The 25751-nt window shown below is 37.7% G+C and overlaps 1 protein-coding gene across 2 annotated transcripts in view; it reads right to left on the bottom strand.

Annotated features, from left to right (window-relative positions):
* Nucleotides 1-25751, bottom strand: part of ZNF385D (zinc finger protein 385D) — a 210229-nt gene that overhangs the window by 173314 nt on the left and 11164 nt on the right. For both annotated transcript variants that reach the window (XR_015797895.1, XM_088150779.1), the window contains exon 2: nt 257-399. Coding sequence is in view for 1 of the 2 variants with exons in the window: in XM_088150779.1 (XP_088006905.1) it covers nt 257-399 (143 nt within the window). In the remaining variant the exon portion in view is untranslated. The remainder of the gene's footprint in view (nt 1-256; nt 400-25751) is intronic.

Genomic DNA, 25751 nt, shown 5'->3' on the forward strand with positions numbered 1-25751 from the left:
TGTTCTTTCATTAGTTCTGATTACTCCAATAACTAATTTGACATATACAAATTAGAAGACAATTACTCTTCTGTGGTATGGATTTATTTTCTTGCTATTTTTCCTGAGACTAGCTGCTACTCATTTTGCGTGTGTACTGTTCATGCACATGTTTGTGTCTATGTGTGTACACATTTGTATGAAAGTATTCTTTGTTTTGCCAATAATTAATTGGGGGTATAGGACTTGTAAATTAAACCTTTGCTATAGTACTTACTGCATTGAAGTTGGGGAAGAGATTGACAGCTGCGGCAGTGTCCAAGGGGAATGGAAGAAAGGGTTTGAGATCCAACGATGGCTGCAGGGAGGGGGCTGAAGGACGTACCAGGGCTGGAAGAGCAGGGCTCTGGCATGTACCTCCTGTATAAGGAAAAAGAAAGCAACAAATGAAATCATACATAATTGTTTCTCAATTTAGCTGCATTCTAATTGGGATGGCAGGTATTTAAACCAAATCAGTGAGAAACCTTCATCATCAGTTCCATTATTTTGGGAAGCCTAGCAGGAAGCAGTTATTTCTTCCCCTGGCTCTTCAACTGTTGTGTTGATTTCCAGGATGCTCCAAATATGAGCCACATCTCCAGAGTAAGCCCTTGGCTCTTTTTTAAAAATAATTCCTTTCAGGTCCTATTGTCTGAAAGTATTACTTGGACAAACTAAGGGCCTTCACCAATTAAATTTATTTAGTCCAGCCACATTGATGTCAGAATTATTTTGGGAGTGTCATTAATACAAATTGATATTGACGGCAATCAGAGAAACATTTTCCTAGTTCTCTCTTTTGTCCTCTTGTTCTAGCCCTTTACGGAATGATCCATGATGATACTGCCTTGTTTTCTAATGATGTGCTTTATTCCTTGAGTATGCCTATACCACAGTATAAGGTAGAGTGCAGCCAAAGCAGCATTTATATTTAATTAGGTTTACAAGCACAACCTTTAGAACTTTAGGCCAAGCTATGGAACAAAACTTGAAATGCTTTTTCATAAATCCTATACAACCTTTAAGAAAACATTCAAAATACATTTTGGTCACAATCTTTGCCTCACTTTTAGTCCATGAAGCTGAGGAATTCTTTGGTAATTTTAAGTAATGAATTTGGTAATTCCTTTGGCAATTTCCATTTAGAGGGATGTTTTACAGCAATCCCTTATTGTGGTGTGGTACTCTTTTTATTCACTTATTTAGGCATACAGTTGTCCGCACTACTAGCAGAATGGAATTACTGGACTGGCGGGTGGGAGGAAGGTGATACAATTTAGCATTCTGAGAGGGGAGAAAAGCAGCAACATTTGCCTTTCAAAAAGGAGAAAGGGGGCTTATGCAGCCCTGCCACTGTAACAGATAAGCCCACATTGGCGCCTGAAATCCACCTATTTCAGGGTGATATTTTCTTCCTCCAAAAATGTGAGCTGAAAGTTACTGTTTAAAATTGTGGCTGCCAATTTGTTTCAGATGGCCTTTGGCAAGTATCCCAAAGCATACCCACAGGCAAAAGTAATATGAGAATTAGCCATGATGTGTGATTTCACTGATCAAAGACAGCCTATTATGATATGAATGAAGGGGGAAAAAAGATAGAAATACATTTTCAATTTACTCCATATAATGAAAAACCATTTATGTTTGCAACACTTAAAGATTTTCTTTTTATACTTAATAAATCAATTCATGTATTTATCCAGAGAACTCATAAGGGGGCTTTATAATTAACTCCAAAGGCTGATTTTAGTGAAGAGCCTAGTAAAGCAGAGTAAGGATCTCTTCTAAAAGCAGGCAATACAATATGAAATGAAGCCATTCTCTGGAATGCTGGCCAGAATTCTTCTTCAAAACATTTGGCAAATATATTGCCAATGGTTAGGATGATCAAGCTTTGTTTTCCTGATAATGCTAGGATGCCATATAGAAATGAAGCCATACATCTTTCGCATACTGATAAGCAGACATCTCTTTGACATGGGCCATTTGTTACTGGCTCCTTATGACAGGCTAAAACACAAGTATTGGCTTATAATGGTTCCCTATTTGGGGTACATCTCCAGATCATCAATTCACTGCTAAATAAGTGTTTTAAAAATCTAGGGAATTCTTAAAATACGCCTGTATTCTTTTAATCTGACAGCAGCAGACTGTAAGAACCTGATGGCAAGAGTCAAAATTATCAATTCACTGCTAAATAAGTATTTTAAAAGTTTAGGAAATTCTTAAAATATGTCTGTATTCTTTTAATCTGACAGACAGCAGCAGACTGTAAGAACCTGATGGCAAAAGTCAAAAACAAAACCAAAGAAAATGACATACAACTCACAATATTTCACAGACTGGACCTAGTGAGGAGCTAACGGATACTCAGTCATTGTCACTGTGGCAAATAACCATTTGAAAAAACAAGGATATGAAACTTTAGACTTTCATATATTTCACAGGTAGCAGATTCTTTTTTCATTAGCAATCCTTATCTTCTCCCTGTTGATTCATTTGCACAATACAGGTAGTCCTCGCTTAACAACCAAAATTGGGACCAGCAACTCCGCTATTAAGTGACATGGTAGTTAAATGAAACATCAAGTGATTGTGATGAGTTTATGACCTCACTTCTGCTGCAGTCATTAAGCAAGACATCATGTGACTGCAACTTCGATTTTACTGTTGGCTTTTGCATTGACTCTACTGGACTCTGCGCAAATGGTGATCATGTGACCAAGGGATGCTGCGATGATCATAAACACCCACTAGTTGCAAAGCGCCCAAATGGCAATCACATGATTGCAGGGTGTGCTGTGACCGTGCTAAGTGCAAGGACTGGTCATAAAGTTACTTTTCAGCACTGTCATAACTTTGTAACTTCATAACTTCAAACTGTCACTAAACAGGGCAATCATTAAGCAAGGTCTACCTGTATTAAAATGCTGTGAGAAAAGATCTCAACTGAGGCTTCATTTCAATGCTTTTAACCAAAGGCTCATAATATAGTTAACTATACTAAATCATCAGTTCTCCCACTTTTGGTAGGAAATAGTCGGTGGCCCTTTCTTACTATCTTTTCAGTTACTTTCTAAAATGCCTGACAAAATTTTTAGTGATAAGGAAGCATCTGTCTTATAAATCAAGCAGATCAATTTATAGCTTATATTTATTTCACACTGTACACTGACTTCCTTGGAATCTCTTGGTGATTTACAACACTTATGAAAGTGGAAATTGAATCCGACCTTTAGAAAAGGGCTATTATGAGAAGAGAGACAATAAAAGAATAACACATGAAGTCAGTGTTCATCTTAGGGAACCAGACAGTCATTTATCAGCTGGTTAAATATCAGCTAAATTGACCTGAGGGAATCACGAGCATTTAAGACACTGCAATGAGTACTGAGAAAGTGGGCCACATAGACCAGGTAGTTGATAAATCCAGTACTTGAGTGCAATAATTGAATGTAACATAATAAAAATAAGGACCAGAAAGTTACCATGTAGAGTGCTGTTTTTCATAGATGAAGTCAGTTAGCCAGTCAAATTCTCCTGCCTGATACTCCTTTCCATTTGATCTCCCATCTGAATTTCCTACCATGCCCTAAACAATAAACAATCTATGTTCTTTGAGTACAGACTGTCTGTATTGGCTTTTGTTTTTTGCTTGCTTTTTCTAAAGGTTTTTCTCTTGCAAACTGCAGGCTCCCTCAAATCAAGTGCTATCTTCTTGTGAACAAGGGGGCCATTTTTGCAACACAGGCACTGGTATTCATGAATTAGGATTGGCAGGGTAGTGCCTATAGGTACCACAATTCGTGTAAGACTTTTAAACAGCAGGAATACTTTACTAGTTCTTTGGTATTTTTTACTGGATGTGCTCAACGTGCCATGCATTCATTCAAGTGTACCCACCACCTGAACCAGTTGCCAATGCATAAGATGAACAGTTGGAAGCAGAATTAGATCCTTTGTCTAATCTAGCTTGGAATGGCAGAATATTATGATTTATGTGCACTGGTAATAAAAGCCCCCATTTCCCTCTGCCTTAGAGATACTCCATGTTGCTCCACGTGCCACAGCAGATAACTCTTATGGTAAGCTGCATACTAACACAGTATAAGAAGGATCTTATGGATAAACTTCATAGAAATGTTGTTCTCAAGGAGAAGCAATATCTTTGAAGTACTAAACAAGCTCAGTCATTTTGCATACGGTATTTTAAATGAAAGCATTTTGTTCTCTATGTATGCTTGTATTCAAATCTCATAACAACTGTAACCAAAACATCATTCATTAGGTTTTATAACATCACAATCACAATAGGACAGATTTATTCTCCTGGGAGAAATAAATTGTTTTCCTAACAGTTCTGAATTGTTGTTTTTATGCCTGGAAAATGCAAAAATATTTGATTAAACAATATTGCCTTGATCTTTCAGTGCAACTTAGGTTGATTCTTTTTTTCATTACAGTATAATAGAGACCTGATAACACTGAAACTCTCCTGTAACCCCTAATGATATTTTTACTTTAGCTTGATGCTACATTAGGGAAATAAGGAATACTGTTCCAGAACGCATTCTGACTATACATTAGGTATGGGGGTGGGGGCAGGGGAACCTTTGAATTCCTACCAGCTAATTGTGACAAGATAGCCCTGTGACTCTATGCCACTACCAGAAGCCTTAGGTGAAGTCCCCAGAGCCCACTCCACAAATGTATCACAAGATTTTAATTTTTAATATGACAGAAGGGTAATAATCATAGTAACTTCATCTATTAAATTAAATTAAATTAAATTAAATTAAATTAAATTAAAACAAATTCAGCTTTTGTTCTGACTCTGCCAACTTCTTTGTCATGGCCTTGGTTGCTTTTTACAATGCAGCTTCAGAATTCCACTAAAAAGGTCACTATAATACTTGGACTCTGAAATGGTGTGCATAAGATATTTGCACAGCATAGCCTTGACAGTTTGACACTCTCAGTGTTATATGTAACATCTCTGTGTGCATATACACACATAAGTTATTAACATTCCAATTCTACATAAAGGTAAGAATAACAACAACAATAATAGATATTGGAAATATTTCAATTGAAATTCTATTCCATAGATTCAAATACTCCTCGCTGTGAGTTTGGAAACAAAGATCAAAGAACAATAGAACCTGGACAGTTCAACATATTTGAAATGTTACTGTTCATGGATGTTCATCATTGCTCTAATATTGCAAACAGTACTATGGATTTTAAGCAGAAAAAATTCTATTTACATCTTTCTTTGATAGCAGTCTATTATAATATTGGGTAACTGTATATGTCATTTTTCTGCCATGTGCAAATCAGATAAGAAGATTAATTTGCTTCTTTGGAATCTATTGATCCTATCAGTTGGATGTGCTCATTTCTAAACTCTTTCCTGTCAATTGCAGGATTAATTTCTAGAAGCAGGTATCTTATCTTACTGTGTTTTCCAATCCATATTTTGAAGATTCAAATACTGTAGTGGAATTCAGCATTGTGTTGGCCTTTATGGAATGGCTTTCATTGGAGGAACCAGGAGGAATTATTTTCTTGTATTGTCGAAGGCTTTCATGGCCGGCATACGACAGCTGGTGTGGGTCTTCCGGGCTGTGTGGCCGTGTTCTTGAAGTTTTGTTTCCTAACGTTTCGCCAGCACCTGTGACCGGCATCTTCAGAGTGCAGGAGCACAGACAGGAGCAGTTCTCTCTGTGCCCAGGGTGATGTGACCCTTCTGTGGGTATTTATAGAGATCGGGGGGGGGAGGGGGGATTGGGTGTGTGTGGGGGGGTTGAGTTACTGAGTGGCTGCTTGTTTTGGTGTCAGCATCTGTGGAGGTGCTGTGAGATGAGGATCCCCTCACCGCCGCAGGAGTATACCGCATACCATGCAGTTGCGGGCAAGTATACATCGGGACCACAAAACGCAGCATCCATACCAGGATAAAAGAACACGAAAGGCACTGCAGACTACAGCAACCAGAAAAATCTGCAGTAGCTGAACATGCTCTCAAGCACACTGGACACAAAATCCTATTTGAAAACACAGAGATACTGGACAACACCAACAGCCACTATACCAGGCTATACCGGGAAGCCATTGAGATTCACAAACACCAGCACAGTTTCAATAAAAAACAGCCACTATACCAGGCTATACCGGGAAGCCATTGAGATTCACAAACACCAGCACAGTTTCAATAAAAAAGAGGAGAGTCTAAAAATCAACAAAACCTGGCTACCAATCCTGAAAATACAGCCTGCAAAAGGTCAACGAACTCAGCTCAACCACCAGGACATGTGAACAGTTCACACAATGAACTTGCTAATCACCCCCAGCAGCCCCTCGTTAACAATTCAATAGAAGAAAAAACCCTGCCTAATCCCCAGGAAGATACACACAGATGCTGACACCAAAACAAGCAGCCACTCAGTAACTCAACCCCCCACACACCCCCAATCCCCCTTCCCCCTCAGATCTCTATAAATACCCACAAAAGGGTCACATCATCCTGGGCACAGAGAGAACTACTCCTGTCTGTGCTCCTGCACTCTGAAGATGCCGGTCACAGGTGCTGGCGAAACGTTAGGAAACAAAACTTCAAGAACACGGCCACACAGCCCGGAAGACCCACACCAGCCAATTATTTTCTTCTTCAGTGATGCAACTCATATGACTACCAACAGTTATTCAGAAGATCAGCTACCCTAGAGATATTTGAAATTTAAGAGGGAGGAGTAAATCTCCTTATTTAGGGAGACTGAATTTTGTTCATTCTTTGCATTTTTTAGATCTGTTTAAATCTACTATTAGAAGAACTACTTGCCCTAATTAAACTGAGAATTTTATACAAAAAATTCATGTTTAGTATCTGTTGGTGTACACACACACACACATACACATTTTTTAAAAATATCTAATCCCACAGATCCCTCAATGAATTCCAAACAAATCCATCTCCTGCCAGAAATCACTAGTTCAACAATATGAGATTACATACCTTCTCAGGGTTGAATTAGTTTTATATTCTGCAGGAAATAACTTATACTGAAACACCCCAATAATGTTTGTTTAATGACTTATTTAAAAGGTTCCTTTTTATTTCTTTATTCTTTCATTAGATTTATACAGTATCCCATCTTTTGTAGAGGAGTTCAAAGCGGCAGACATAGTACTCCCTCCAATTTTATCCCACAACAAAGGTCCTGAGAGGTAGATTAGGCTGAGAAAAAATGACTGGCCCAGAGTTACTCAGTGAGCCTCCATGGGTGATGGTGAACTAGTATGTGGGCTGGTACCAGTCCAATATCTTAACCACTACACTACACGGGTCTCTTCATTCTTACTACTTCAGTCCACTTATATTTAAGGGTCCCTTCCCTTAACCACTGACATTTTTGGTTCCAGGGAAGCATGCCTTCTCTATCCCCTGAGATCCAACAGGCCCCCACCATTTTAACCTTCAGGAAAACCCTTAAGACCTGGCTCTTCCCCCAAGCATAGGGATAGGGTGAGATCAGAGTGAGATGAGAATGTAATGAGTGGCAATATGGAAGTGTGGTTGTGGCACCAGTTTTTTTGTTTGTTTTGGTTTGGTTTGACTGGTTCTTGTGTTTTGTTGTTGTATATATTGCTTTATTTTTGGATTGTAAGCCACCCGGAGTTTGGCTTTACACATGTGATAGATAGATAGATAGATAGATAGATAGATAGATAGATAGATAGATAGATAGATAGATAGATAGATAGATAGATACTGTTCTCTTCTGGCCCCAGTGGTGACTCTAGATGGGAAGGCACTTCCTCTGAAGGAGCAGGTTTGTGTCTTAAGATGGAAGCTGTAGCTAGGGGGGTCTTCACCCAGCTTCAGCTGGTGCACCAGTTGTGGCCTCACCTGAGATGAGAAGACCTGGCTATAATAACTCACGCCCTCATCGCCACCCGCTAGACGATTGCAAAATGCTCTACATGGGGCTGCCTTTAAAAACCACCTGGAAGCTTTGGGCTGGTACAAAGTGCTCCGATGCTCACCAGCAGTTGCCATTCAGAGATTATGGCACCTGGATCATGGATCCTACCTTGGTTGCCTGTTAGCTTCTGAGTGCAATTTAAAGTGCTGGTATTAACCCTTTATGTTTGGCACCTTTATGTTACTACAGGACCATAACTCTTCAGTGAAATTGGCCCAACGGCTGTGTTCATATCAGGATAAGCAGCTGATTGTTCCCCAATTCTAGGAGGTAAAGAGAGCTGAAACCTGGGGGTGTTTTTCAGTGCCAGCCTTCTGTAATGGCCTCCCATCTGAGATCATATTACCCCTACCTTGCCTACCTTCCCTAAGAAGCTGAAGACAGAGCTCTTCTGGAGGGTGTTTACACTGACATACCAGTTTCTTTGGTTTATACGTTTCTGGTTTTTTGTTATATTTAGTTGTTCTTTATTTTGATGTATTGTTTTATCTTATTTGCAGCCTGTTTTTAACAAGGCTGAAGAAGGTTTAAATTCTTTAAAAAAGAAATATACTGATGATAGGGTGGCAGAAAAGATATTCATTTTGCAGCTTTGTTTCTGCACATTACTTTTATTTTTGGAAGAAGGAGGGAAGAAGAAAATGCAAAATGTATCTAAGACACATAAGAAAATTTGAAAGTAAATGATATTTGTATGCCACCAAGAGTTGTTAAGAGTCAGGTGGCAAATAAGTTTAATAAATTATTGTTGTTGTTGGCCACATAGTCAGCCAGTTTTTAGACTGGATTTGGCATTTTTATCCACCTATTAAGTCCTTCCCAAGGACCTGGGATAGGCAGAAGTAGTTGTTTGATGGTGTTAGAGGTACTGTCACAGGATATAAGCTGTTCCAAGTAAGCTGCCTTTTGCAATTGACTGATGGTGATTTTGTCAATGCCGATGGTATTCAAGTGATGCTCCAGATGTTTTGGGATTGCATTATTATTATTTTCTGGGACATGAATTGTAGATCTACATTTTTTAAAATACTGGATTATTATCTGTTAAGCCATGGTCTCTTACATATTCCTGTTATTTCATCAAGGCTGGCGTCTATATTGTTTGCAGAATTTGAATTATGCCAATCTGAGGTTTTAAGAACTGGATGCAGAATGGCTATCACCATTCATGACAGAGAATGTCCCAAAAAATCTCAGAATATACGCTTAACCCAGATTATGCTGCCTGAAAATGCTTGTACAGATCATTTAATATTATGAGCATGGGAAATTAATTGTTTTCATAGAAAATGATGGTGCTTTCATGATTTTTACTTCATCAAAGAAAATGGTTTACCTCCAGTAATCTTGCAAAGAAATGCACCCAAAATACAATTCTTCATGTTATTACAATTTTTATTTCATATATATCTGATGGATGATATATTAACAATTAAGATTTTGCTCAATTGTTAATGTAATTTAATAAATACATTATGCATTTTATTGTAAATTAAAAGCCTAAATTAATGATTTATACTGGAAATAGTATCCTTGCTCCAGGCAATGCTGTGGTTTAAAAAAACACACCTGATTATATCTAATGTTAAAAATTTGGGGGAAAAATACAATACTTCTAGCCTGTGCCTGTGCTTTCATACACCAATCATCTTCAGATGTAAGAAAGTGGTACCATCTAATAGTAATGCATTATTCTCAAATCATGGTGGAGCTAACAATTTAGCATACACCTTTGTCAGATAAATGACTTTCAAATCCATCAGTTGCAAAACAAATCAAATTGGAGTTTAACGTATTTCCTCATCAATGTATATGAAAAATTTAGGTATTTTATTTTTGAGGGGGAAAAAACTGGGGATTCAGCAATACAAGTTGCTTTTATGTCATATTACTATGAGATCATCTGAAAGAAGATAAAGAAGAGCTATGCTTTCCTTTTCCTTTACAAAGTAGGATTGTTTCCCATAGAACAATCCACTGGGTTTGGACACAAAAGCAACAATGTTTACAGCTTTGCTTAAAAAAATCTTAAAGAGCATACTACCGGATATTTTCCCTCAAAAGCTCTTAAATATTATACAGACCAAGCTCTTAAAACAGAAGCTGTGTTCACTTTCTTCTTGAAAGTGAGAATTTAGTCCAAGCTTTATTCTGTGTGATTTATTTTAAATGTAATCTGTAGATCAGCAAACAAAGTGTTAAGGTAAACCAAAGGGAAGAAAGGCATGAAATAATAGCTATGTTTGCCCCGCACAAATCTTGAGGCAAGTCCTTGCTACTGAAGTTATGCCAAATGGGACTGAACAATAATTGATCTCTACTGCTCCTTATTTTAGCACTGCTGATTGAGGAAGTCCTATTCTTATTGGGCTTCAGGAAAACATGCATTGGTAGGAAGGAGTTTAAATTCATAATCTTACAGTTGCACATCCTTAATCTTACCATGTAATATACATTACATATAATATCTACGTATCTATTATGATAGACGAGGACTATCTAGAGCACCAAAAATTCTAATCACCATTAGATGGCAGCAAACAGATACAGAAATATCAAATTATTTGCTGCCTTCTAATGGTGACCCAGATATTTTCAGCAAAATCACACACACACACACACACACACACACACTAGTTTATTAGTTTATTAGTTTGCTTATGTTGATTTATATACCACAGTCTTTCAAATCCATAGTATCAAAAGAGATAGTTTCACTCATTGCTTCCCAAATGCTGTCCAGAGCAACATTAAAGTTTACTAGCTTCCAAGAATCTTTAGAACTGATAATGGAATCTATGCAGCGGCACAGTTCATTTTTTAAATATTGGATTAGTAAGACCAAGATTCATATGATAACATGGAACTTATCTGAAGAAGAAAAAAAGTATTCACAGAAAATAACAGATTTCAAAATTACTGTCAAAAAGATTATTATTCTTTATTGAATAAATTCCCAAGTACCTAAAGATTTATTCAAGAACAATTATTTCCCGACTTAGAAAAAGTACACAATGGCAAACATCTTAAATCGAGAGAGTTGAAAACATCCTGGCTAGGAAGAATCACAGTGGTAAATGAATATTTTACCAAAGCTTAACTTTTTGTTTCAAATGATTCCACTAAGATGTGAAGACAAAATATTAAATGACTGACAGAAACAGTCACCTAGTTTTATACAGTCTCTCCTTGAGTTAGGATAAAGTCCAAGATTCTACAAGACTCAAAAGATTGAGGTGGACTGACAGCACTGAATTTTAAATTGTATATTATGGTAGCTACTTAATTTGCATAACAGATTGGTTACAGAACCTTATAGTTGAATTACTTCTATGGAAGGGAGAAGACTTTCAGACTGTCTGCATAAGTATCATTGGTTTGATACAAATGGAAAAATACAACCTACAAGGGATCATTCACAAATCATGATAAATATAGAAAAAGAATTGATCCTGATTATATCACCTCTTGCTTTGAAATTAAATGTATATCTTTATGAAGGAGAACATACAAATACATTTGACCAGATTAGAGTTAATAATTTATATAGACTGCAAGATTTAATTATTAATAAGAAAAGATAAAGTCCAGGGTAAAGCTGTATATCATCAGCATATTGGCCATACCTTACCCCAAACCAACATATGACCTTTCCTAGCTATTTCATAGAGATTAACCAGGTAGGAGAAGATTGTGCACCTTATACATGAGTGCTGACCAGGCTGACCTCTTTTTCCTAACTGCCTGATCAGGAAAGAATAGAACCAATGTATACAGTATCCCTAACTCTCAAACTTCGCAAGTGGGCTAGAAGGATGTCTTGGTTGATGGTACTGAATACCTCCTAAGAAGTGTAACAAGACCAGAAGGGATGTCCTCCCCTCATCAAGGGCATCATCACAGCAACCAAATGTTGTTTCTATCCTATGCCTGGGTTTCAATATAGTCTAAAAAGATCCAGAAGTATCATCTTGGAGTATTGGTAAACAGTGCGATGAAGGTGTCAACACAGTGTGCATCCACTGTAAAAAAAGGCCAACATAGAGAATTCTATTCCCAGGACCAAGTTCAGCATTCATACATGGAGAATGACTTCATGATGGCTGAAAGATTAATAACTCAGAGAAAACTTTCTGATCTCAGCTCTCACACAAAATCGTTGAACAGAAAGAGCTTACACATTTGGGTAAGAATCTGAACATCACAGTGAAGTAATGAGTGATGTAACTTCATGTAAGTTTAATGAGTTGAACTTCCTTGAAAGCTCCTGAGTGCTAACACAGAAATTTGACCATTAACACTTAATTTATCTTCTGTTACCAACTTGAATAATGTTAATGCCAAACTGGACTTAGATAACCTTCTATACAAGCATAGTCAATTATCTCTACTGTTGTTGTTGTTGTTTAGTCGTTAAGTCGTGTCCGACTCTTCGTGACCCCATGAACCATATTGCGCCAGGCCTTCCTGTCCTTCACTGCCTCCCTGAGTTTGCTCAGTTTCATGCTCATTGCTTCAGTGATGCTATCTAACCGTCTCATCCTCTGCCGTCCTCTTCTCCTTTTGCCTTCAATCTTTCCCAGCATCAGGGTCTTCTCCAAAGAGATCTCTCTTCGCATTAGGTGACCAAAGTATCTGAGCTTGAGCTTCATTATCGATCCTTCCAATGACCAATCAGGGTTGATTTCCTTTAAGATTGACTGGTTTGACCTTCTAGCAGTCCAGGGGACTCTCAAGAGTCTTCTCCAGCACCACAGTTCAAAGGCATCAATTCTTCGGCGCTCAGCCTTTTTTATGGTCCAGCTCTCATAGCCATACATTACTACTGGAAAAACCATAGCTTTGACTATGCGGATCTTTGTTGGCAAGGTGACGTCTCTGCTTTTTAATATGCTATCTAGGCTTGCCATAGCTTTCCTCCCAAGGAGCAAGCGTCTTTTAATTTCATGGCTGCAGTCTCCGTCTGCGGTGATCTTGGAGCCCAAATAAATGAAGTCTTTTACTGCTTCCATTTCTACCCCTTCTATTTGCCAGGAATTGATGGGTCCAGATGCCATGATCTTAGTTTTTTTAATGTTGAGTTTCAAGCCAGCTTTTGCACTCTCCTCTTTCACCCTCATCAAGAGGCTCTTTAGTTCTTCTTCACTTTCTGCCATTAGGGTGGTATCGTCCGCATATCTGAGGTTGTTGATGATTCTCCCTGCAATCTTAATTCCGGCTTGTGATTCTTCCAGCCTGGCATTTCTCATGATGTACTCTGCATATAGGTTAAATAAGCAGGGTGACAGTATACAGCCTTGTCGTACACCTTTCCCTATTTTGAACCAATCGGTCGTTCCATGACCGGTTCTAACTGTTGCTTCTTGGCCCGCATAGAGATTTCTCAGGAGACAGGTAAGGTGGTCTGGTACTCCCATCTCTTTAAGAATTTGCCACAGTTTGTTGTGATCCACACAATCAAAGGCTTTTGCATAGTCAATGAAGCAGAAGTAGATATTTTTCTGGAACTCTTGTGCTTTCTCCATGATCCAGCGAATGTTGGCGATTTGATCTCTAGTTCCTCTGCCTCTTCGAAACCCAGCTTGTACATCCGGTAGTTCTCAGTTCACGTACTGCTGAAGCCTAGCTTGTAGGATTTTGAGCATAACCTTGCTAGCATGTGAAATGAGTGCAATTGTGCGATAGTTTGAGCATTCTTTGGCATTGCCCTTCTTTGGAATTGGAACATAAACTGACCTTTTCCAATCCCGTGGCCACTGTTGCGTTTTCCAAACTTGCTGGCATATTGAGTGCAGCACTTTAACACCAACATCTTTTAGTATTTTAAATAACTCAGCTGGAATACTGTCATCTCCACTAGCTTTGTTGTTAGCAATGCTTCCTAAGGCCCACTTGACTTCACTCTCTAGAATGTCTGGCTCAAGGTCAGTGATCACACCAGCGTGGACATCAGGGACATTAAGATCTTTCTTGTATAGTTCTTCTGTGTATTCTTGCCACGTCTTCTTAATCTCTTCTGCTTCTGTTAGGTCCCTGCCTTTTTTGTCCTTTATCATGCCCATCTTTGCACTAAACGTTCCTTTGATATCTCCAATTTTCTTGTAGAGATCTCTAGTCTTCCCCATTCTATTGTTTTCCTCAATTTCTTTGCATTGTTCATTTAAGAAGGCCTTCTTATCTCTCCTTGCTATTCTCTGGAAATCTGCATTCAGTTGCTTATATCTTTCCCTTTCACCCTTGCTTTTCGCATTCCTTCTTTCCACAGCTATTTGTAAAGCCTCATCAGACAGCCATTTTGCTTTCTTGCATTTCTTTTTCTTTGGGATGGTTTTAGTTGCTGCCTCCTGTACAATGTTACGGACCTCCATCCATAGTTCTTCAGGCACTCTGTCTACCAAATCTAATCCTCTAAATCTATTCATCACCTTCACTGTGTACTCACAAGGAATATGATCTAAGTCATACCTGAGTGGTCTAGTGGTTTTCCCTACATTCTTCAATTTAAGCCTAAAGTTTGCAGTAAGAAGCTCATGATCTGAGCCACAGTCAGCTCCTGGTCTTGTTTTTGCTGTCTGTATAGAGCTTCTCCATCTTTGGCTGCAAAGTATATAATCAATCTGGTTTCGGTATTGACCATCTGGTGATGTCCATGTGAAGAGTCGTCTCTTGTGTTGTTGGAAAAGAGTGTTTGCTATGACTAGCTTGTTCTCTTGACAGAACTCTATTAGCTTTTGCCCTGCTTCATTTTGTACTCCAAGGCCAAACTTGCCTGTTATTCCGATTACTCCTTGACTTCCTACTTTAGCATTCCAATCCCCTATGATGAAAAGGACATCTTTTTTTGGTGCTAGTTCTAGAAGGTGTTGTAGGTCTTCATAGAAGCGGTCAACTTCAGCTTCTTCAGCATCAGTGGTTGGGGCATAGACTTGGATGACTGTGATATTGAATGGTTTGCCTTGGATACGCACTGAGATCATTCTGTCGTTTTTGAGGTTGTACCCCATTACTGCCTTTCCCACTCTCTTATTCACTATGAGTGCAACTCCATTTCTTCTAAGGGTTTCTTGCCCACAGTAGTAGATATAATGGTCACCCGAATTAAATTCACCCATTCCCGTCCATTTCAGTTCGCTGATTCGCAAGATGTCGATGTTCAATCTTGTCATCTCATGTTTGACCACATCCAGCTTGCCTTGGTTCATAGATCTTACATTCCAGGTACCTATACAATATTGTTCTTTACAGCATCGGACCTTCTTTTCGCTTCCAGATACATCCACAGCTGAACGTCCTTTCGGCTTTGGCCCAGCCGCTTCACTCTTTCTGGAGCTACTTGGAATTGCCCTCCGCTCTTCCCCAGTAGCATATTGGACACCTTCCGACCTGAGGGGCTCATCTTCCGGCATCATATCTTTTAGCCTTTTAACATTGTCCATGGGGTTTTCTTGGCAAGGATACTGGAGTGGGTTGCCATTTCCTTCTCCAGTGGACCACATTTTGTCAGAACTCTCTGTCATGACCTGTCCGTCTTGGGTGGCCCTGCACGGTATAGCTCATGGCTTCACTGAGTTACGCAAGCCCCTTCGCCACGACAAGGCAGTGATCCATGAAGGGGATCTCTACTGTTACAATTTCTCTAATAATAATTGTAAGCAATAGTTGACCAAGCAAGTATCTCTACTCAGGCTACTGGGTTTGGAATGCAAGAATTCAGATTGCCACTAGATGGTAGCAAAGGGACATAGCACTACAGCCCAGATTTGGTAGTCCAAGTCTCCACTTTGTGAAGACCAGATTAACCAGTGTGTCAAGCAAAGTTCCTTAAGCACTCACAGATAACCCATGATTAATTTTAAAAACAGCAGGTTAGCAGTAGCATTCTTTTGCAAGTTCCAATAAACGTTACCCTCTCAGTGCTACTCTTCTATGTTCTTTAAAAGAGATTACCACATGAAAATGAAGCCAAGCAGGCAACTACCAAGAACAATGGTGACACCCAAATTTCAGAGCCAGGCCAATAACTGTCTATCTATCTGAAAGATAGACAGAGAGTTTGGATCCAGCCCATATGTTATAGACACACACACACACATTAATTCAGTCCTTAAATTTAATTTTAGATGTGCTTTTTTCCCCCTCTCTCCTAAGATTCCTATTTTTTCAGCAGCTTTTACTGAGTGATCTTAGACCAGTTACTGTAAATATTTCTTATCTTACTGTGTAAGATGAGAAAAATGGAGAGGAGGATATATGCTGGCTGGAGTTCCATAGAGGAAGTAAATAAAGACCTCAGAAATAGGTATTTCTTCTCACCAGCCATCTGATCCTTTCAGGTGGGAACATTAGAGTTTCAGTCTTAGACCTTCTGCATAGGGTTGAGCAAATCATCCAAGGTCTGATTGGAATGAATTCATATAATCACACCCATTAGTATTTTTCATTCAAATCATAAAATTAAGTCATTTCAATTTTGATTGTCAATTTGATTAACAAAGTGAATGGGCATGTACAGAAGTTTTTCGAACTGCCGAAGTGATTTCCAGGTATCCAGTTGTATCTGATGTACTGAATCAGCAATTCAATTAGAAGATTAACTTGAAGAGATACATTTGATGGAATTATTTTTGAAATGTATCATTGCACAGCCCTCCTTCTGCATACATTGCCAAGCTTCTGTTTTACTAGTAACCCATTTTATCACTTCAGTCCTAAACATCCTTTCATTTAGAAGTGCACTCTATTAGTTTTCCAGAAAATGCTGCATTGCAGTTATGTGCTCATATTTACTGTTATCATAGGTTTCTTAAAGCTGTTAATACAATTGGCTTAATAGATTATATTAAGGCAGAAAAATATTGTTTACAAATCACAAAAGCTGGATTCACACAGAGAACACTACAGCAAGGCCAATACAAACTACAGCATGAATTTGTGTGAATACAACCAAATTTAAGAATAGCCATAACTAGCTCAATATAAATATGTGTATATGTGTGGAGGCAGATATTGATTTGACACTTAAATGTGTTATCTGACATTTTATTAAGATTAGGCTTTTATGTGTTTTGTTTTTATAGAAGATCTTTAAACATATATTATAATTATTTCACCACATTTTATTCATTTCCATTATTGACAGAGACCCTGGAGAGTTTTGTCTAAATATATTGGACTTCCTTTTTTTCTACAATAAAGCAGAATTATGCACCGTTCAGTCCGTTCATTGCAAAATGAAAATCAAGCATATCCTTAAATTTCTCCCTTGTTGATTTCAAACAGAAGTGAAATCCAACTTTAAGTAAGGAGACATTCACTCCTGCAGTGAAAGATTTTTTCTCTCTCTTATCTCTACTTAAGTTTAAACCCAGACTAGGTTTGTAATTAATCTTTTTTTTTTTTTGTAATTTAAAATAAACATGACTTTGTCCTTCCTGTTTTTTTTGTTTTGAGTAGAGTAAAAATCTGAATTTCCAATGAGATTTAGAAGCATCATGCCTCACACCTAACTATTCCAAAACGATTAAGCATTTATTTTTCATTTGTGTTTAAATAACAAAATTGTTAATTTATTAAATGTGGACAGCCCTTTAACTGGGGATCAAGAAAGCATGGATCAAAGTAATATTTAAATAAATCATGTCCAAAGATGTAGCAGTATATGTTCCATCACTATTGTTTTATTTTGCTTTCAATTATTACTTTCAAAGGAAAAACTGAACAAAGCTTAAAGCTAGGTAGATTTCACAATGGCATTACTTGCAAAATATTTATATATTTCACAGTTCCATATGGCTTACCTTTACAAACTTCATAAATATTTATACCGTTAAGCATACACTAGACAACAATTGATGTGGGTTTTGAAATAGCATTTTCTCCCTTTCAGGCCATTTTTAGATTATGATGACGACTATTAGCCAAAATTCTAAACTTGGTTTTCTGATATTAGTTTTCTCTTAAACTGAAGACAGGCTACTACTTGCAAAAAACATCTGATGCAGATTTGAAAGCTTTAAACATTCCAATTGACACTCTTGTTCCATTTCCTCTTCCAACTGATTCTTCAATTATCTTTCTGTAGTAACTGACCATAATGAATTCTAATTTTATTATCAAAATATTTCCTACAGATTTGTTGTACTGATATGAACACACAATTGATCCAAATCTGTTAATACCGCCCTCTTGAGCTCTGGATATGTAAGCAACAGCATTTCGAAAACTAAATCAACTTTACATAATAAAACATCTCTCACCATTACCTGCCATGGCTGTTAACATACAATAAGCATCCCATAGGACCCTTTGTTAACTTTTCAAGCAAGAAAGGATATCTCATATTTACTCCTAGGAACTAGTCTTCATTTGTTCTTTCTTCCAGAAGTCTACATTTACCCTAAGGGGGTAAACCTTTAACATTCCAGATGATGTTGAACTTTAAATCATAATAACCCAAATGAATATGGCCAATAGTTAACAATGATGAGGATTTCTAATCCGACTTACAGAAAGACAGAAGTTCCCATACCCAATTTAGACCATAAATTCTTCGGGGATCTATTGTTTATTACTTTAAAGGTCCCATATGTTCAGTTGCCTTGACACAGCATGAACTAGGTTGTAACTCCCAGGTTACATTTACAATTTAGCTAGGAACTAAATCTTTACAATAATATGGGTATAGCAGCCATAACAGACATTTGAGTCTCTGAACAGACAGGAGAAATGGTACAGAATTTATACTCAGTTCTGTTTCAAATTCTTTGTGTTTTTTTTCCTAGGCTGTACCATATACAGAAAAGTCAGCCTTCCTCTTCTGACGCCCCACCCAGTCTTGTCAGCTGAAAGCAGCTGCATGTTGCACATTTAAATTCTCTGCATTCCCACTCTCTAATCCAGATAAACTCCTACTCCTAGCCTGAAATTTTCCTGCCGCTAATGGAACCCTGATGTCATATCAATATTATGCTACATAAATAGCAACAATACCATAGTGAACAATTGAAACTATAAAAAGTCCACCTATTGGTACTACCTCACAATGAAAGACCATCTCCCCCACCCCAATCCCTAAGACTAATCCATACTTTCTAAATCACTGTCTGTTCCACAAAATCACTATCACAAATACAATTTTTAAACAGTGTGTGCAGAGCCACTTAATCTGGTTTAAATTTAAATATACTGGGCAAAGATAATAAAAAGAAGTGAATTTTCAAGAATAAATATAGTATGTAGAGTTATCAAAATATATTTATTTCTCATTTTCATTCTTTAGAAAGTATTACCATTAACAGACCCTCTTGACTTATAAAATGTTACCTAGTTGATTATGTAATCTTTGTATTATTATGTAATTATTATTACATAACAATTATGTAATTATGTAATAATTGCATTATTATGAAATCTTTGTATGTGCATTCTATATCAAAGTATAAGAAGGAACAAGGAGAGCACATTTTGCTTCTGGACTAAGATAACTGATGTATGATTAAAATGTGTATCTCTCACAATTTGCCCAACAACAAATACTTTAAAAACAAGTATACCAACTAAGATAAGCTGTGAGATGGGTGGCTATATAAATTTTAAAAAAGAATAGTCAAAGTAAACATCAAAATTTTATTAAAATGCTCAAAAGACACAACACAAGGTTGAGATGTTATTCAGCATTGTTATTCCATGGAAATTCATACTGTAAGGAAGATCTTAGTATGGATAGATTTGTGGGAAAAAACAGAGTCAATATTAGCATCTAACAGGTATACAGTTGAGACACTGCTGAATAAATCTTCATTATATATATGTTCTATTAGATCTTAATCCCAAGTAAGAGCACAGTGCAGTCTTCAAGTTTACAATCAACCATTTCAATTGGGCCCAAGAATAAATTAGAAGGCAACATCATATGTACTAAATGACCAAATCCAGTGGGATCTGGCAACCACATTTTGAAGTAGCCTTCATTTCCAAGTACTCTTCAAAAGTATTCTCATGTATCGCAGACTTGGCATTACTGAATCATGAATTCCTGTCACTGGGTACAAGAAAGTACAAAAAAATTATTCAAAAAGTATTGTTCTTGGCAACTGTTTCTATATGGGCATAAGCACAGTGGACAAGTGCTAGATCCAAGAGCACTTATGTTTTTGTCCAATTAATGCTGAACAAACAGAAGCATATGCAAGATTTTATTCAAATTAAAATATATACGTAGAAAATGGCCTTCTCCTGCAGGAGAAGACATACACGTACAATCTGATATTGTAGGAGAGCTGTGTTAGTCCATGGTAGCAAAAAATCGGAAGGTGTCTGGTAGCACCTTTTTTGTGTAATAAATTTTATTAAAAGGCATCAGCTTTCATGAATTGTACCTCACTTCATCAGATGCATAAATTGACTAGATTTTATATGGAGTGAGGTGGGGGAAGGGAAGGGAAGGGAAGGGAAGGGAAGGGAAGGGAAGGGAAGGGAAGGGAAGGGAAGGGAAGGGAAGGGAAGGGAAGGGAAGGGAAGGGAAGGGAGATTGTTGATGCAGATACAGGTTACATGTGAGGCAGATTAAAAGTACTTTATCAAGTACCAATTGTGATGCATTAAAAAAACATTGTGTTTGTTGAGACCTTTTGCGATAACCTGAAACCATTTGTGAATTCAGAACTGTTTAGGTCAATGGTGCAGTTCAAGTCTCATTGTTCTAAAATGGTTATTTTGAGATCTGCAATAGAGTGTCCTAGGAAGCTGAAAGTCTTTGATATTTTTTGTTTGTGTGTCAAATGAGTGCCCATTAATGCTTTTGTGCAAAGCTTGTCCTACGTGTCCTATGCAGAATCCAGAGGGGCACTGCTGGGATGGCATACAGGTAGTCCTCACTTAACAACTGTTAACTGGGACTGGCAAGTCTGTGGTTAAGCAATGCAGTCGTAAAGTGCGATGTCACATGAAAGCGCCATAGCATTACAATAGCAGTTACAGCAGTCCCAGCTGCCATCATTAGGCGAATCCCGCACAGTTGCAGCATCCTGCAGTCATGGGATTGCCGTTTGCAACCTCCTGTAGGCTTCCCCATTTACTTTGCTTGTTGGAAGTCAGCAGTGAAGGTTGCAAATGGCGATCATGTGACCGTGGGATGCTGTGACTATTGTAATTGCAAGCCAGTTGCCAAGTGCCTGAATCATGATCATATGACTGCAGGGATGCTGCAACGGCTGTAATTACTAGGAACAGTTGTAAGTCCCCCTTGTTCAGCACTGTTGTAACTTCAAATGGTCGCTGGACGAATGGTTGTTCATCGAGGACTTCTATCACATTAGAAGAAGAAGATGTGAAGGTACCTGTAATCTTGTGTGTGAAGTTGTTAAGGCCTGGGATAGTGCTGGTGGAGCAAATGTGGAGGCAAAGTAGACATTAGGGTTTGTTGCAGGGTTGGGGATGACCCTTCCCATGTACAAGATGAGTCATTACAATGTGTCTTCATAGATAGATAGATAGATAGATAGATAGATAGATAGATAGATAGATAGATAGATAGATGACCCTATTGAAGTGAACAAAGGAAATGTACAAAGAAATAAAAGGGTATGTTCTTGGAATTATGCAACTGAAATATGTTTTATGATTCTTCTTTTCTTCAAAGTTAACTTGCTTTTTATGTGGCAATATAAAAGAGACAAATAAAGAGAAAACTCTACTGGATTTCCTGGAAGAGCACCACCTTTTGCTTTCTCTCTGTTCATTTACTTTAGGAAATGGTGCTGGGGAGGGGGGTTCCTCTTCTTTCCTTGTCTTTACCTTCTATATTTGTTTGTTTTTCTATTTTGTCATTTATTTTAAAGTCTGAGCCTGCCGTTGGTTTGTGATTGATCTTTCAGCTCTTCAGGAAACCCTCTCACCTAGAAAACCATTTCTCCTTTGGAGAAATAAATAAATAAAGTTTTATATTTCATTCTTTTAATTTTGCATTGCTATAAAAATCAAATGACTAACTTTGCAAAAAAGAAAAAGCATTCCTGTTTCTATTTAGTTCTGATACTACAACTAAAAGCATCTTTCTCTTATAAAGCAGTAAGAAGTTAAATATTTAGAGATAATTAATAATAGATTTTCTAATTACTGAAATAATGAGAGTTGGTGGAGGTATATTAACTATTTCTACTTATATTCCAACCCTACTAACCTTTACTTAAAGAAAATCTACTGACTTCAAAGAAGCATCACTGATGTTCCATAATTCTCTCCTGATGAACTCTGCTGCAGGAAAACAAAGAGCTTCTCTATATTGTGGTGTAATCAGCACACTAATGTCTAAATGTATAGATTTTGTTTTTCAAAATAGTATCAAGTATGTGTTTATATGTAAGTGTGATCCAAGACCTATTTTTGTCCTCTGCAGTACTGAGAAGTTGATTAGGCTGAGAGAGAGCGGGTGGGCCAAAGGCACTCAGAAATCTCCCATGCACAGAGTGTGTGTGAACCTGGGTTTTCCCACTCTGTTTAACACCTTAAGTGTTATAATGCATTGGTTGCCAGTACAGTAAAACCTTGGTATGCGAGCATAATTCGTTCCAGAAACATGCTTGTAATCCAAAGCACTTGTATATCAAAGTGATCGCCCACAATCCCGCAGCGAGAGAGAGAAGAACCATTGGCTCAGTTGTGATCATATGATCACAAGCATCACGTACTACTCATATTGCAGGACATCGCTCGTTTATCAAGTTAAAATTTATTAGAAATGTTTGCTCGTCTTGTGGAACACTCGCAGAACAAGTTACTCGCAATCCAAGGTTTTACTGTATTTGTGTGTGTACACATGCACACACCCTTACCCCATGTATATCCTGAACAAAGTTCTTGCTGGTTGATAACAAGTAACCAATAAGGCCAATAAAAATGTATTCTAAAACAGGAGGGGGAGATCTCATCAACTGGAAAAAATAGAAACTATTTTATATTCCTCCCAGCTTTTGAACTGATGGAATCGATATGTCTCATATGGAAGGAATTCTAGCACAGGGTCCATTTTAGGTGTTTGAAGACACAAAGCAAGATTCATAGCAAGATTCAAAGGACTCTTAATAGTTAAGCCTCATAAAAATGGTTGAGGTCACTTTTCAGATCTTATTATTGATCAGTACTTCTCTATTGTTGGTGCTCATCATATGTTTTCAAGCACCATTAGAAAAAAAATCATACTCTTGAGGAATAATCAAAAGTAAAACGTAGTTCAGAGTTCTATGTTTTTTGAGATTTCATAATATAAATGATATTTATGTTAACCATATTTGAACATACACATGAGCTTGCAAGCACTGAAAATGAAATAAAACAACAATAGCTGTCTGGTTTATTTTAATTTAAATGCCAACACATGTGAAGTAGACTAAAGGCAATAACCAAATTTACTCTCACAAACAGTCTAAAATCATGGCTGGTGTGGGTCTTCCGGGCTGTGTGGCCGTGGTCTTGAAGTTTTGTTCCCTAACGTTTCGCCAGCACCTGTGACCGGCATCTTCAGAGTGCAGGAGCACAGACAGGAGCAGTTCTCTCTGTGCCCAACTGCTCCTGTCTGTGCTCCTGCACTCTGAAGATGCCGGTCACAGGTGCTGGCGAAACGTTAGGAAACAAAACTTCAAGACCACGGCCACACAGCCCGGAAGACCCACACCAGCCATCGTATGCCAGCCGTGAAAGCCTTCGACAATACATTAGTCTAAAATCAGATAGCAATGTTTATGCAACCTGTGTTATTTTGTGACTGTTGCTGTTTTCTAAAGATAAAATGAGTTTCAGGTACAACATACATCCACTTTTTGGAACAAAACTGCCACAGTTATCAATGCCACATTATAATGACCAAATGTATTTTCTTGAACATTCTGACCCAGTTGTGTATATCTGAGGCTGAATGGACATAGAATCATTTTTAATGTACACATTTGGACTGTCTATTGCCAAGTATACATGGAGATCTGCAGAATTACTTTTTGGCTTAAGATAGATGTCAAATAAGGAGTGTTACAATTTCTGTACTATAGTCTTTCGACAACTAAATTATACTCTGAAGCACTTTTGAGATATGCACACAGCTGTTGAATACTGCTGTGCAGGATCTGTTGCTAGCATGTGTAGAAAAGCTAGCATGTGTAGAAAAATCAGCATTTTGTTTTACATACCCTGCTATTTATGTTTGCGAAAGAGACATTCAAGTGGCAGTGGTGTTTAATATTAGCATACATATTTCCTAAAACAACGCAAATTGCAATATCCCTGTCTCAGCATACACAATGCTGAGAGAACTGAAAAGACAGTAAGGTCAAGCTACATATAAAATAATATTGAAAGCATGACATACCCTAAGAAAAGCAACATAAAGTTGAAATCTCATCAATAAAACAATAGGCGAAATTTTGTGAATAGATGGCCAGAAAACAGTAAAAGCACATAAATAGGAAAATGATGGGAGAGAAGGTAAAATTTCAGATATGAATCTATATCGTTCAGAATAATAGATTATAGAGAGAAGTATGAATAGCTTTCCCTAGCCAGTACTTATCTAAGAGTGATTCACAAGTGAATGCTACTACGGCAGGAAAAAGGAAACTCAGTTCTGTTCTCTTGAATTAAGATCCATCCAGCTCAAACAATTTGTGGAACCAAGGATCAAAATTTAACAGGAAACCTCTCTCTTTTCCACTGTGAGACTCTGCAAAAAAAGGGTGCCACACAGACCATGGCAATAACTGTTCATCCCTGCTCTAACCACGAGAACTGTATTTGCAAGACTTTGGTTGTTCTAAAGCTTCTGGATATTAGGTAAGCTCATGTAACCACACCCTTGAAGCATTTTCTGCTTTTGAATGCAGCACTTACCAATAATAATAGCATAGCTTTGCGTGTAATGCTTTTTGTATAATGGTCAAATCGGTGACATATTAGATGCTTTTGACAAATATATGCTCTTAACAGAAAGTGACTGAATTGGTTTCCCTGTGCAAACGCTGACTGTCATTTGCTAAACAGTGGGTTGTAGAGAAGACAGAGCCTCAGATACATACTGAAAAATGACTTGGCTTAGCAAAAGAAAGCAGTGACAAAGCAGTGATCTTGAATGCTCTGCCAAGATAAGTTGTTGCCAGTTTTCCTTCTGCATTTATAACCAAAGGTCTTGTCAAAACTCTTTTTAAAATATTGATCCTTACTATGAGCAAGGATAACAGTATTGGAAAACACAACCATTATCTCTTCCTGTCTTCATGAGTTACTACACTCAAAACTAAGCAAGGAACCCCCCCCCCATCACACCTATGGTCTGATTGCTTATACAAAATAAGTGAGTTTTCACCCCCAAAGTCAAATAAATAAATAAACGAACGTGATGTTAAATTTTATGTCAATAAACGTATGAACCAGCTTCAATATACATTATAAAAATAAAGCAAAGTATTTGCATGCTAGTACTTTGTCCTGATGTCCTGATAAAACATCAAGTAGCTCTATGCTTATTGTTAACATAGCACAATAGATATCATCAGCATTATCCTTAAAAACCAAAAGACTTCAGGGTGTAAAGATAATCAAAGGTCAGTTCAAGCTGAGTTTGACAATCAAGATCCACATTTTCCTACTCTTCGCCACAGTGAAAAGAACCATTTTTCACAAATGCATGAAATGAAATGGTCTCAGTTCTATATAAGACTATTTTAATTTGTTAGAAGTTAGCTTTGAGGGCGGAATGTGCTT

Source organism: Python bivittatus, unplaced genomic scaffold, assembly GCF_059951505.1.
Source record: "Python bivittatus isolate LINGU-HERP-01145 unplaced genomic scaffold, Pbiv_v1 ctg000610_np1212, whole genome shotgun sequence".
NCBI classification, from domain to species: domain Eukaryota; kingdom Metazoa; phylum Chordata; class Lepidosauria; order Squamata; family Pythonidae; genus Python; species Python bivittatus.